Source organism: Rhinopithecus roxellana, chromosome 6, assembly GCF_007565055.1.
Source record: "Rhinopithecus roxellana isolate Shanxi Qingling chromosome 6, ASM756505v1, whole genome shotgun sequence".
In the NCBI taxonomy this organism is placed as follows: Eukaryota; Metazoa; Chordata; class Mammalia; order Primates; family Cercopithecidae; genus Rhinopithecus; species Rhinopithecus roxellana.
In genome coordinates, this window is record NC_044554.1 from 155453315 (window position 1) to 155467852 (window position 14538).

General features: G+C 48.1%; 2 protein-coding genes across 4 annotated transcripts in view; one reads left to right on the top strand and one right to left on the bottom strand.

Annotated features, from left to right (window-relative positions):
* Window positions 1-8344, bottom strand: LOC104678399 (vitamin K epoxide reductase complex subunit 1-like protein 1). The gene is made up of 3 exons (XM_030932034.1): window positions 8334-8344; window positions 5327-5436; window positions 1-583 (listed from the first exon to the last, which is right to left on the bottom strand). Exons 1-3 carry the CDS (start codon window positions 8342-8344, stop codon window positions 357-359), a joined length of 348 nt encoding a protein of 115 aa, XP_030787894.1. The 3' UTR covers window positions 1-356.
* Window positions 8327-14538, top strand: part of LOC104667968 (beta-glucuronidase) — a 22016-nt gene continuing 15804 nt past the window's right edge. The window contains exons 1-4 of one of the 3 annotated variants that reach the window (XM_030932525.1): window positions 8327-8608; window positions 10141-10326; window positions 10634-10818; window positions 11004-11146. In XM_030932525.1, the coding sequence (XP_030788385.1) occupies window positions 8399-8608; window positions 10141-10326; window positions 10634-10818; window positions 11004-11146 (724 nt within the window). In that variant the 5' untranslated portion in view covers window positions 8327-8398. Of the gene's footprint in view, window positions 8609-10140; window positions 10327-10633; window positions 10819-11003; window positions 11147-14538 lie in introns of those variants that run through there. The other 2 variants (XM_030932526.1, XM_030932527.1) reach the window with 2 other exon arrangements.

Consider the following 14538-nt stretch of genomic DNA (forward strand, 5'->3'; position numbering starts at 1 on the left):
CATTTGTTATACCTGAAATTGAATTTATGCACATTAAAGAATTACTAGCAATGGTTGCTGACTTTACAATTGAGGGCGGGGGCTAGGGCTACATTTTATCATTTCAGAAACATCTTCAAAGTGAAGTTAAAGCTTGTCTTTGATTGGCTCAGCGTATCCTTTTTGTATTCATATTGAAAATGAAGATTGACACAGAAAATAGGGAGGGCCCTTTCTAATTTACAGAATTTTAAAAAATCAGTTTGAGATTCTCAGGGAAAGTGTCTGTTGTGAATAATAATAATAATAAAAACCTGCTGCAAAATAAACTGAATGGAAAAGGGGCTTGAGACTGTCAGGGCAGAGTCCGTCGGGCATCACTCCTGCTTGGGCTGCAGCTGCCGCTTCCAGGCCACGTTCAAGTAAACTAATTGTTTGTAGTTGATACTGGGAAGAAGGAAGTTCAGCACATACATGACGACACAGATGATGCAGAACTCCTTCAGCACAAAGTACAGAATGCAGGCCAGGTACAGGGACCCCACGACCAACATGATGGAGGATGTCATGAGGATCAAAGCCGCCACGGCGCTTGCTGTCATGCCTGTAAGAGAAGAGAGGCGGGCTCAATCAGGCCTTGGCGCTGGAGAGAGGCTTTCTGAGTGACAAGGACTAACACTGTGTGACTTGCTGCGGTGTTTGAATACTGATCTTCCTGCCAAACTCTGAAAATTGAGAACAGAAATACTGGTCTGTTTCGTGAAAATTATACAGGTTGACTCTAGCAAAATGCCAGTTTTTTGACTTTTTCTTTTTTTTTTTGAGGCAGAGTCTCACTGTATCGCCCAGACTGGAGTATAGTGGCACAATCTCGACTCGTGCAACCTTCACCTCTTGAGTAAGCAATTCTCCTGCCTCAGCCTCCGGAGTAGCCAGGATTACAGGCACGTGCCACCATGCCTGGCTAATTTTTGTATTTTCAGTAGAGATGGGCTTTCACCATGTTGGCCAGGTTGATCTCCAACTCCTAACCTCAGGTGATCCACCCGCCTCAGCCTCCCAAAGTGCTGGGATTACAGGCGTGGGCCACCATGCTCAGCCAAATGCCAGTTTTATAGCTGCAATACTGTTGATTTCTCAATCTTTCAGGTGAAATATTACTAATTTCACAAACTAACCTACTTGAAAATATGCACACAAAGTAAACATGCAGTCTCACAATCACATTAAGCAATGAAGCTGACTTGTAACATCAACAGCCCCAAGACACCAAATGAATAAAGGGACATGAGGACCACAGCCTTTTTCTTCCGAGCTGCACACATTTGGTGAGAACCTTCTCTGGTTTTCACCACAGCCTCCCTATCTGTGGAAAGTAAAATCTCCTTTTCCATGTTTAGATCAAATTGATTAAAAATCCACAATGAGAGGTGACTACATCAACAAGCTGCTGAGGAGAGAAAAAAACTCTTGCTAAACATTTCAGGAAGGGCTCACCCTGGTGGATAAGGGAAACCACAGCTCATTGGCTGTATGTGGGCCAAACCCGATCAACAAAAATGGTGGACATGTGTGCTAAACCCAGGCTCTCAGTACAAAAAGGCACCTAAAGCCAGGTGCGGTGGCTCATGCCTGTAATCCTAGCACTTTGGGAGGCCAAGGCAGGTAGATAAGATGTCAGGAGTTTGAGACCAGCCTGGCCAACATGGTGAAATGGCGTCTTTACGAAAAAATACCAAAAAAAAAAAAAAAAAGAAAAAAGAAAAAGAAACCATTAGTTGGGCATGGTATTGTACACTTGTAACCCCAGCTACAAGGCAGGCTGAGGCACGAGAATTACTTGAACCCAGGAGGCAGAGGTTGCAGTGAGCCGAGATTGCGCCACTGCACTCCAGCCTGGGTGACAGAGTAAGACTCTGTCTCAAAAAAAAAAAAGAAAAAAGAAAAAAAAGGCACCTGAATTCTGGACTCTATCTTCACATGTATTGTTTTTAATTTCCTATAGGCAACAGTATGGAGAATATGTGCATTTATTTTCAAGGACAGAGAAGGCAGAGCATGTTAAACTACCCTCCTACCCAATGACTCATGGGTAAGGATAACAGAAACAGGAACAAAATAACAGGTGGGAGCAGGTTTAAAGAAGTCAATTAAAGAGACAGAATTTTCTTTGTGTAACGTTTTATATACATATTTTTTTCCAGGTAGAGTCTCCCTCTGTTGCCCAGGCTAGAGTGCAATGGCGCGATGTCAGCTCACTGCAACCTCTGCTTCCCGGGTTCAAGCAATTCTCCTGCCTTAGCCTCCCAAGTAGCTGGGATTACAGGTGTGCGCCACCACCCACGACTGGTTTTTGTATTTTTCATAAAGACAGGGTTTCACCACGTTGGCCAGGATGGTGTCGAACTACTGACCTCTTGATCCGCCCGTCTTTGCCTCCCAAAATGCTGGGATTATAGGTTTGAGCCCTTGAGCCTGGTCTGTTTTTAAAACTTTTGAACCATGTGAATGGATTACCTATGAAAAAGTTAAATTAAAGGTGCTGTATCTCAAACAGCTTAGAAGTGAGTACAGAGGCCATGCTCTGGAAACTGTTGGGTTAGTTCAAATGTACCTCCCGTGAAGACACCAACATTAAAAACCATGTGAAGCATCTAAATGCAAGTCAAAAAAATGCAAATAAAAAAACACATATGATACATATGATTTAAAATATGTATACAGCATGGCATTAAATTAATGGCATAAACAGAAATTTGACTGTAGCACCTCTATCTTCAAAAGTTAATCTAATCAAAGGCTTTTCTTTCTTTCTTTCTTTCTTTCTTTTTTTTTTTTTGCGACAGACTCTCCCTCTGTTGCCCAGGCTGGAGTGCAGTGGCATGATCTTGACTCACTGCAAGCTCTGCCTCCTGGGTTCACGCCATTCTTCTGCCTCAGCCTCTCGAGTAGCTGGGATTACAGGCGCCTGCCACCACACCTGGCTAATATTTATTTTTTAGTAGAGACGAGGTTTCACCGTGTTAGCCAGGATGGTCTAGATCTCCTGACCTCGTGATCCGCCCACCTGAGCCTCCCAAAGTGCTGGGATTACAGGCGTGAGCCACCACACCTGGCCATTTCATAGTATTTTCTAATTTATTCAACCATTACCTATTTCTAAACTACTTTTTTTTTTCTTTTGCTATTTCACATTGTACTGCTATGAATATCCTTGTCCACACATCTTTGTACTTCTGCAAGATAAACAGATATGGAACTGGGGAAACTTGACAGAGCAACTGAGAATGATTCAGATTTACAATTTGCCTTATAACAAATCAATTTCAGATAGACAGAAGAGTTACATGTATTTTTAATTAACCAAATCAGAAGAGCTGACAGATAATGGAATATTAATAATTAAAATACAAAGGCATTGGTATGCAACAAGATCTTTAAAAAAGGAGAAAAATAAAATGCAAAGGCAGCAATGGATGGATTTAACTCTAAAAACTTAATATAATATAAATTCATAACACTAACAAAAAGGATAAATAATGCGTTAAATGTTTGTAACACATATAAAAACATACTACTGTCGGGATCCCAATAACTAAATGGGCAATAAAAGGAAATTAAAAACTAAAATTTAATGTAATAGGTACTAATGTGTAGCTATTAGCAATTTTTCCAGGTTAAGATTATCATTACAATTAAAAAAAAACAAATTTTACAAAACGCTTTTTAAAAATGAAGACTGCTGGAACTTCAGGGAAACCAAAGAACTGAGAGAAAAGCAACTTGGTAACACCAATTAAAATAGAAAAATCTGTGTTTTTTGATCCTATGCCTGGAAATTTATTTTGTGGAGATAATTCAAAGAAGGAAAGAGCAGGAGGTCTTTATACAAAGTTGATCACTGCAGCATTATTTAGAAGTAAAAGGTGTGGGCCAGGCGCAATGGCTCACACCTGTAACCCCAGCACTTTGGGAGGCCGAGGTGGGCGGATCATGAGGTCAGGAGACCAAGACCATCCTGGGTAACATGATGAGACCCCGTCTCTACTAAAAATACAAAAAAATTAGCCGGGCGTGTTGGTGGGCGTCTGTAGTCCCAGCTACTAGCGGGGCTGAGGCAGGAGAATGGTGTGAACCCAGGAGGCGGAGCTTGCAGTGTGAGCTGAGATCGCGCCACTGCACTCCAGCCTGGGTGACAGTGCAAGACTCTGTCTCAAAAAAAGGTCAAAGGTGTGAAACCTAGATGTTAACAATAACTGGATAAACAGCACTATGTTGAAACACAGTTCACATTCAATTATTATTAGTTTTTGAGACAGGTCTTGGTCTGTCCCCCAGGCTGTCCCCCAGGCTGGAGTGCAGTGGTGTGATCTTGGCTCCCTGCAGCCTCCATCTCTTGGGCTCAAGTGATTCTCTCACCTCAGCCTTTCAAGTAGCTGGGACGACAGGTGTGTGCCACCACACCCAGCTACTTTTTGTATTTTCTGTAGAGACGGAGTCTCGCCATGTTGCTCAGGCTTGTCTTGAACTCCTGGACTCAAGTGATCTGCCCTTCTCAGCCTCCCAAAGTACTAGGATTACAGGCATGAGCCACCACACCTGGTCCCAAATTATTATTATTATTTATTTTTATTATTATTATTTTTTGAGATGGAGTTTTGCTCTTGTTGCCCAGGCTGGAGTGCAATGGTGCGATCTCAGCTCACTAAAACCTCTGTCTCCCGGGTTCAAGGGATTCTCCGGCCTCGGCCTCCTGAGTAGCTGGGATTATAGGCACTTGCCACCACCCCCGACTAATTTTGTATTTTTAGTAGATACAGACGTTCACCATGTTGGCCAGGCTGGTCTCGAACTCCCAACCTCAGGTGATCTGCCCACCTTGGCCTCCGAAAGTGCTGGGATTACAGGTGTGAGCCATCGTGCCCAGCCCCAAAATGATTTTTAAAAGCAGAAGACTGTAGAAATAGTGGATATGTAAAGGTGATAGGATTATGAATATGGTTTCTTGTTAATGTCCCCTCAATATGTGATATTTTTCAAGGCTACACAGTCTATAAAATAAGGAAAAACATTTACAGGGAAGATAGGAGTGACAATTTCCTGGAATGGGACTGGTTTTTCTGGACATCATGAGATACTGCTCTCCATGATTAAACAGCAATTGACATAAATTCAACATTAATATAAAAAAATCTTAGTGAATCAACTTTTTCACAATACAAAGATGTACATGCTAGTGGCTCTATAAATAACACATGCTTTTATTTAACATCAAGACACTTCAGCGCAAAGACACAAATACTAAACGGAATATAACAAACTTATTTTTGTATTGATAAATACTTACCAAGTAATAACTGTAGTATATAAAATATAAGTCCAAAGACACTGTTTGGCTGGTTTAATACACCATCCTTTCCAAAAATAGAATCCAAAAGACCAAATTTTCGACCCCATCTGTAAAATAAGGAAAACCACTAACCCTATATTTGAATTACCCTATTTTAAAAAATGTAAAATTATTTGAGAACATTATCCAATTCTAAAATCAACTAAGTTGTCAAATGTCTTAAATGTCCTGTGTTGAGGGAGTGATTTACCCCAAAGAGGGAGGCCAGTCACTAGATTTCTTTCTTTTTCTTTTTCTTTTTTTTTTTTGAGACGGAGTCTTGCTCTGTCGCCCAGGCTAGAGTGCAGTGGCCGGATCTCAGCTCACTGCAAGCTTCGCCTCCCGGGTTCACGCCATTCTCCTGCCTCAGCCTCCCGAGTAGCTGGGACTACAGGCGCCCGCCACCTCGCCCGGCTAGTTTTTTTTGTATTTTTAGTAGAGACAGGGTTTCACCATGTTAGCCAGGATGGTCTCGATCTCCTGACCTCGTGATCTGCCCGTCTGGGCCTCCCAAAGTGCTGGGATTACAGGCTTGAGCCACCGCGCTCGTCCCAGTCACTAGATTTCTGATTAAAAATAATCATCTAAAATGAACATATCTAAAAGTGCCAGTATACCCATCTGAATCTTTCAGTTGCCAATTTCTATATATTCTCTTTTCCAAAAGGTAGGGCAACTATTCATTTTCCAATGGCATTAGTATTTGCAGAAGGAGACTTCTCTCTGCTTAAGCCAGGGTCTCTTAACAGTGGACCACTGACATTTTGGGCTACATAATTCTTTGTGTTGTGGGGTGTTCTGTGCATTACATAATAGTACCCCTGGGCGCCACCCACTAGATGCTGCCAGTACTCCTCTACCCCAGGTGTGACTACCAAAAACGCAGTCGCAGCCATTGCCAAACGTCCCCTGGGACACAACTGTCCCCATTTGAAAGCCATAGATGTAAGTTGTGCTATTTATTCACTCAAAGAATATAGATTGAAACGTTTTTTCTTCACGTATTTCACCAGGATATGCATTAATAAATACACTGGGAATGTATTTTTTAAATGTAGGGCTGGGCACGGTAGCCGACGCCTGTAATCTCAGCACTTTGGGAGGCCAAGGTGAGCAAATCACGAGGTCAAGAGTTCGAGACCAGGCTTGCCAACATGGTGAAACCTCTGTCTCTACTGAAAATACAAAAAATTAGCTGGGCGTGGTGGCACATGCCTGTAATCCCAGCTACTCGAGAGGCTGAGGCGGGAGAATCGCTTGAACCCAGGAGGCGGAGTGAACCAAGATTGCACCACTGCACTCCAGCCTGGGCAACGAGCAAAACTCCATTAAAAAAAAAAAAAAGATAGGATAATATCAGAAACCGTAGGTCTTTCCTGGACTCCTATCTCAGAAGCAAAAACCGGATACATTATATGCCCTTTCAGGTTTTATTTGCAAGTTAACTTTAAATCTTGCATTTGACTTAAGATTTTTAAAACCTGATTTTCTTTTTATAAATTGTTAATACTGATTTGATAAAACTTGATACAAATATTAAACTAACATTCAGTTTGAATAAAAAAAAACCTTTAAAGGTAATGTTAACTCTGGATGGAACAAGAGTGTTTCTTAAATACTAAAAAACATAACCAGTTATGGTGTTAAGTCAGTAGAGAAACACTCTAAATAAAATCTAAACTTAGGTTCTGAAGACAAACTCCTCCAAAGCAAGGATAAATAACTGATTCTTCACTGGCCACAATAGTTTAATGGCACTCGATGCCCAAGATATAGAAGGAAACCCCTGCATAATGATGATGTTGGACGAGAAAAATCACCCCAATTTTACAAACAAGTGAAAGCCATGAAGATTTTTATTGTACAATTATGCAATCCTTTTTTTGCGGGGAGGGGGAAGGGGACAGGATCTTTCTCTGTTGCCCAGGCTACAGTGCAGTTGCAGTCATGACTCACTGCAGCCTCAACCTCCCAGTTTCAAGTAATTCTCCTGCCTCAACCTTCCAAAGTAGCTGAGACTACGACACTCAGCTTTTTTTTTTTTTTTTTTTTTTTTGTATTTTTTGTAGAGTTGGGGCTTTGCCATGCGCCAAGGCTGGTCTCGATTTACTAGGCTCAAGCAATCCTCCCACACTGGCCTCCCAAAAATCTAGGATTACAGGCTGAGCTATCACACCCAGCCTTCAGTTATACGTTTCAAAGAAAATAAAATAATTTCCATTATATTCATTTATTCTTTCACTCATCTAAATACTTAGTGGGCATGTGCTGTGTGCACTGGTGCTAGGTGCTGGGGATCCAGAAGTGAACGAGCCAGACAAGGTGCTGCCCTTGTGGACCTTAAATTCTATTTAGGAAAGAAATAAACAGGTAAACAAATGCCAGGTTACCTGCAGAAATGGACACACCTGGTGACAGATACACGGGCCTCAAGTGATCCGCCCCCCTCTCGTTCCCAAAGTGCTGGGGTTACTATTCCTGGCCTCTGTCCCTGCATCTTTATGTGCCTGCAACACCAAGAGGGAGCTCTTGGCCCCTGGATTAGGGTCAGGGCCCCAGAGGCCCAGGGTCAAGGCTATGGCTGCATCTTTAGGACAAGAGGCTGCATCTGACAGGTATGGAAGAGGCTCCGCTGAGGCCTCCTTGAATTCCTGCTGGAGAAAGCAAGTGGGGGTGCTCCTTGAAGAAACAGGGGGAGCCCACCGATCTCAGGGGTTCTGTTCTGGCCTGCGACCCTGGATCGTCCAGCCTGGGCCGGGATGGGGAGCAGACCTCGCCCTTCTTGGCTAGGGCTGAGGGTGAGGGTCCCGTTTCCCCAAAGGCCTAGCCTGGGCTTGCAGCCGCAAGCCCCCCGGGGCAGCGCCCAGCCCCGCCCCGCCCCTCCAGGCCCGGCACTCGTCCTGAACCAAGATTGCGCCGACGGCCTCGGGGGCGTCACGCCACCTGCGCGTGTCTCCTGACCCACGCTAGGGGCATCTCCCGCGCTGCTCTTAACCCCGCAGATGGTGGCCGAGCGGGAGAGCGGGAAGCATGGCCGGGAGGACGGCGGTGGCCTGGGCGGCGCTCGGGCCGCTGTTGTGGGTCTGCGCCCTGGCGCTGCAGGGCGGGATGCTGTATCCCCGGGAGAGCCCGTCGCGGGAGCGCAAGGAGCTGGACGGCCTCTGGAGCTTCCGCGCCGACTTCTCCGACAACCGACGCCGGGGCTTTGAGGAGCAGTGGTACCGGCGGCCGCTGCGGGAGGTGCGATCTCGGGGCAGGGCCGGGAGGCGTCCGGAAGCCCGGCGGTGGGAGTAGGGGAGCCCGGGCCCCCGCAGGCTCCTTCCCCTGGGCTTCCCGGAGCTGGGAGCCCGCAGGAGGTTAAAGGTCAACGGGCTTAGGGGGCGCGGGGTTGGGGGACGGGGAAACGGGAGCACTCTGGAGGGTCGGGGTGGAGGAGGCTGGAGGAGGAGAAAAGACTCCTGCCGAACCCCTTCCTGAGGCGAAGGCTGAGCCTGTGCAGTGTCCTTCGTTTTAATATTTATTTTTTATTTAAAAAAATGTTTTTTGAGACTGGGTTTGCCCCTGTTTCCCAGGCTGGAGGAGAGTGGCGCCATCCTAACTTGTGAGCTCACTCGATTCTCCCGTCCCGCAGTTTAGCTGGAGCCACCACGCCTGGCTAAAAAACCAAACCAAACCAAACCAAAAATCTTACCCGGGCTCAGTGGCTCACACCTGTAATCCCAGCACTTTGGGAGGCGGAGGCAGGCGAATCACCTGAGGGCAGGAGTTTGAGACCAGGCTGGCCAACATAACATGGTGAAACCTCTTCTCTACTAAAAATATAAAAATTAACCAAGTGTGGTGGTTCATGCCTGTAATCCCAGGTACTTGGGAGGCTGATGAGTCAGGAGAATTGCTTGAACCCAGGAGGTAGAGGTTGCAGTGAGCTGAGATCATGCCACTGCACTCCAGCCTGGGCGACACAGTGAGACCGTTTTTTTTTTTTTTTAAGATATAGGGTCTCACTAGTTACCCAGGCTGTTCTCGAACTCCTGGCCTCAAGCCATCCTCCCACGTTGACCTCCCAAAGTGCTGATTACAGGCAAGAACCACCCACACACTCCTCTGGCCACAGCAGCATGCACTGCACAGAACTGGGCCCGGGGATTGGGAGGAGGGGACAGTTTAGACGTCCTGAGGTCAGCTTTCTGGTTTTCAAGGTTCAGATAGAGGACAGGACGTGACATCAGGCCAAGGACGCTACCCGTGTTCCCCTCCTGACTTGGATGTGGTCAGCAGAGAAGTGGAACCGGGTGAGGTCTGGGCCACTTTTGCCTGGTCTGCATCCTCTTTTTCTGACTTTGCGGCATTCAGTACAGGAGGGAGAGAGGAGGGGGCTGGGTGCCAGTGTGCGCCCCACTGACAGTGTCCTAAGCAAAGCTCCCCCCTATCCCCCCAACCAGCCCTCCTCCCTGTGACAGGCAATGGGCCATCTGCCTTAGTCATGGGTCTGAACCTTCTTGCCTCTGGCTGGGATGTGGCCCTGGGCTCGCTCCTGTCTCGGGAGCTATTGGGCCCCATCCACTCCGAGGAGGAACTCCTGGTTCCCCTGGCCCAGGTGCACAAACCGCCCTGGCAATTGACCTGTTATCAGCAAGTTACCTGTCTGTTCCGCCAAGAGTCCTCACAATGTGTCAGGACTTTTGCACTAAGCCCGGGACACAGCTGTGCAGCACACTGGTCCCGGATCCCTTTGGGGGCCTAGGAGCTGAGCCCGGCCCTTCTCTCCACAGTCAGGCCCCACCCTGGACATGCCAGTTCCCTCTAGCTTCAACGACATCAGCCAGGACTGGCGTCTGTGGCATTTTGTCGGCTGGGTGTGGTATGAACGGGAGGTGATCCTGCCAGAGCGATGGACCCAGGACCTGAGCACAAGAGTGGTGCTGAGGATTGGCAGTGCCCACGCCTATGCCATCGTGGTCAGTGTGGCCAGGAGCAGGCAGGGCGGGTGGGTGGGCACGGCTGCTGACTAGCATGGGACCCCCAGCTGCCACCCACAGCCTATCTGCCGGGGTGGGATGGTGAGGGGCCCTGCCCTGCCCTGGGTGCTGTGCCCTGTGTAGGGGGATAGGTGGCCTCATCTACCCCATTGGGATGCCGTTCTTCCCGTCTGACGGGCAGGCCCCAGAGCGCCATACTTTTGGATATGTGAGGGAGTGCCCAATAGCAGGGCCCCTCCTCATGCCCTGACCTGCCACCCCCTCCCTATGTCTCCTGTGTCTGCAGTGGGTGAATGGGGTCAACACGCTAGAGCATGAGGGGGGCTACCTCCCCTTTGAGGCCGACATCAGCAACCTGGTCCAGGTGGGGCCCCTGTCCTCCCAGCTCCGCATCACTGTCGCCATCAACAACACACTCACCCCCACCACCCTGCCACCAGGGACCATCCAATACCTGACCGACACCTCCAAGTGGGTATCATCCTGCTTCCATTGCACGCACCTACCTTCCCGCCCCACCCGGTGGTCTTCCTGCTAGGGACAGGGTGGCCTTTGCAGAGTGGAGGCCCTGGATCTGGGGAGGCCGGGAAGGCATGTGAGCTGAGGTCAAGGGACCCAGGGCAAGGGCCCAGCGAACCACAGTCCTCCCACCCTAGGTATCCCAAGGGTTACTTTGTCCAGAATACATACTTTGACTTCTTCAACTACGCGGGACTCCAGCGGTCTGTGCTTCTGTACACAACACCCACCACCTACATCGATGACATCACCGTCACCACCGGCGTGGAGCATGACAGTGGTGAGGGCTTCTGCTAGGATCCTCCCTCAGTGGGGCCCAGGGTGGCTCTGTTTGTTCCCTGTTTGGAAAGCTCTCCCAGGAAAAAGGTGCTCCCAGCATCTCTAAACCCTCACAGGTTCCCATCCACCTACAAAGCTAAATTCTAGGCTGTCTGAGTGGGCACGGGCTCCCGAAATCACCCGTGTGGTTGACCTCCCTTGGAGAAGAGGGGTCTTCTCACACAGCTCAGGGTGGCAGTCATGTCCCTTTGCCACTGTGCTGCTCTCACTCCAGCTCCCCTTGCTACACGTCGTGCTCAAGGAACAGGCAGCTTCGGGGGGCCGGGCATGGTGGCTCACACCTGTCATCCAGCACTTTGCAAGGAGGCCCTGGTAGGAGGATCTCTTGAGGCCAGTAGTTCAAGACCAGCCTGAGCAACATAGCGAGGCCATCACCACAAAAAATTAAAAAATTAGCCAGGATGGTGATGCATGCCGGTAGTCCCAGCTGCTGAGGCAGGAGAATCACTTCAGGCTGGGCGGTCAAGGGTGCAGTGAGCTATGACTGTGCCACTGCGTTCTGGTCTGGGCAACAGAGGGAGACCCTGTCTTTCTTTATTTTCTTTTTTCTTTTCTTTTTTTCTTTTTTTTTTTGAGATGGATTCTTGCTCTGTCACCAAGCTGGAGGGCAGTGGTGTGATCTTGGCTCACTGCAATCTCTGCCTCCTGGATTCAAGCAATTCTTCTGCCTCAGCCTCCCAAGTAGCTGGGATTACAGGCACCTGCCACTACACCCGGCTAATTTTTGTATTTTTTTTTAGTAGAGATGGGGTTTCACTATGTTGGTCTGACTGGTCTTGAACTCCTAACCTAAGGTGATCCACCCTCCTCGGCCTGCCAAAATGCAAGGGTTACAGATGTGAGCCCCTGCGCCCAGCTGGGGGATACCCTGTTGTTGTTGTTGTTGTTGTTGTTGTTTGAGATGGAGTCTCTCTCTGTTGTCCAGGCTGGAGTGCAGTGGTATGATCTTGGCTCACTGTAACCTCCACCTCCCAGGTTCAAGCGATTCTCCTGCCTCAACCTCCTGAACAGCTGGGATTACAGGCGTACGCCACCATGCCCAGCTAATTTTTGTATTTTTAGTAGAGATGGGGTTTCAGCATGTTGGCCAGGCTGGTTCAACTCCTGACTTCAGGATCCACCCACCTCAGTCTCCCAAAATGCTGGGATTACAGGCATGAGCCACTGGGATATCCTGTATTTATGAAAAATTTTTGTTTTAAGTTTTTTTCTTTCTTAAAATGTACATTTTTCAGGCCGGGCGCCGTGGCTCACGCCTATAATCCCAACACTTTGGGAGGCCAAGGCAGTCGGATCACGAGGTCAGGAGCTCAAGACCATCCTGGCTAACACGGTGAAACGCCATCTCTACTAAAAATACAAAACATTAGCCGGGCGTGCTGGCGGGCGCCTGTAGTCCCAGCTACTCGGGAGGCTGAGGCAGGAGAATGGCGTGAACCCGGGAGGCAGAGCTCACAGTGAGCCAAGATCACATCACTGCACTCCAGCCTGGAGGACAGAGAGAGACTCCATGTCAAAAAAATAAATAAAAAAATAAAACATACCTTTTTCTTTTCCTGATACGAGGCCTTGCACTGTCGCCCAGGCTGGAGTGCAGTGGCAAGATTATTGACAGCTGTCATGGGGCTGCAGTTCTAAGTTTAAAAGAATTTAGGTGCCGTGCGCGGTGGCTCACGCCTGTAATCTCAGCACTTTGGGAGGCCGAGGCGGGTGGATCATGAGGTCAGGAGATCGAGACCATCCTGGCTAACACAGTGAAACCCCATCTCTACTAAAAATACAAAAAAAATTAGCTAGGCGTGGTGGCGGGTGCCTGTAGTCCCAGCTACTCTGGAGGCTGAGGCAGGAGAATGGCTTGAACCTGGGAGGGGGAGCTTGCAGTTAGCCGAGATTGCGCCACTGCACTCCAGCCTGAGCGACAGAGCAAGACTCCGTCTCAAAAAATAAAAAAATAAAAAAATTTAGGCTGGGTGTGGTGGCTAATGCTTGTCATCCCAGCAGTTTGGGAATGTGGATTGCTTGAACTGAAAAGTTTCAGACCAGCCTGGGCAACATAGTGAGACCGTGTCTGAGAAAAAATAAAATAAATGAATACAAAAGAATTGAAAAAAGAATCACACAGCAAACACAATGCAACACAGAGCAATTTATGGCCCAGGAAAAGTATTTTGGAAGTTAAGTTTAGAATAGCGCGGGCGCAGGGGCTCATGCCTGTCATCCCAGCACTTTTGGAGGCCGAGGCGGGTGGATTGCTTGAGCTCCGAAGTTCAAACCAGCCTAGCCAACGTTAGCTGGGCATTGTGGTGTGAGCCTGCAATCCCAGCTACTCAGGAGGTTGAGATGGGAGAGTTGCTTGAACCCGGGAGGTGGAGGTTGCAGTGAGCTGAGATTGCAACACTGCACTCCAGCCTGGGTGACAGCAACACCCCGACTCAAAAAAAATAATGAAGTGCAAAACACATGGTTCACCCTGAGACACAGAATTCAGGACAGGCTGCTCGTCAGGATGAGACAGCGCCGATTATTACTGGGGAAACTCCCTTTCTGGGAGCCTTCCATCATGAATTCCTAAAGAGCTGGGAAGAGGTGTTACTGTAAGCACGTTCTGGGCTGGCCTTTGGGTGCACATGCACAGTAGCTGTACATGCGTGTTCACACATCACGTGTCTCAGTGGCGTGGCTGGCATGTCCAAAAAACACAGTCACTTCTTGACTACCTACCCTGCCTCAAGATCATAGCTCACTGCAGCCCCGAACTCCTGGCTCAAGCAATCCTCCCACTTCAGCCTCCCAAGTAGCTACGGCTGCTGGGGCTGCAAGCACGCACCAGCACGCCCAGCTGATTGTGTTTTTAGGGAAGAAGTGGTTTCCCTGTGTTACCCAGGCTGGTCTTGAACTCCTGGGCTCAAGCGATCCTCCCACCTCAGCCTCCCCGTGTTGGGATTACAGGTCTGACCACTGTGCCTGGCCAAAAAAATCTTTTTTTAAATTAAAAAAGCACTGGGTGCGGTGGCTCACACCTGTAATCCCAGCACTTTGGGAGGCCAAGGCAGGTGGATCACCTAAGGTCAGGGGTTCTAGAGCAGCCTGGCCAATATGGCAAAATCCTATCTCTACTAAAAAATATAAAAATTCACCAAGCATGGTGGTGCACGTCTATAATCCCAGGTACTTGGGAGGCTGAGGGGGGAGAATCTCCTGAACCCTGGAGGTGGAGGTTGCAGTGAGCCAAGATCATGCCACTGCACTCCAGCCTGGGGAACAGAGTGAGACTCCGTTTCAAGAAAAAAACAAAAACAATTTAAAAAATTAAATAAATAAAAAAAAGCAACA

Excerpts from the sequence above, each read along its gene's own strand:
- LOC104678399 (XM_030932034.1), bottom strand. Across the intron at positions 584-5,326 it reads TATACTACAGTTATTACTTG|GCATGACAGCAAGCGCCGTG; the intron begins GTAAGTATTTAT and ends CTTCTCTTACAG.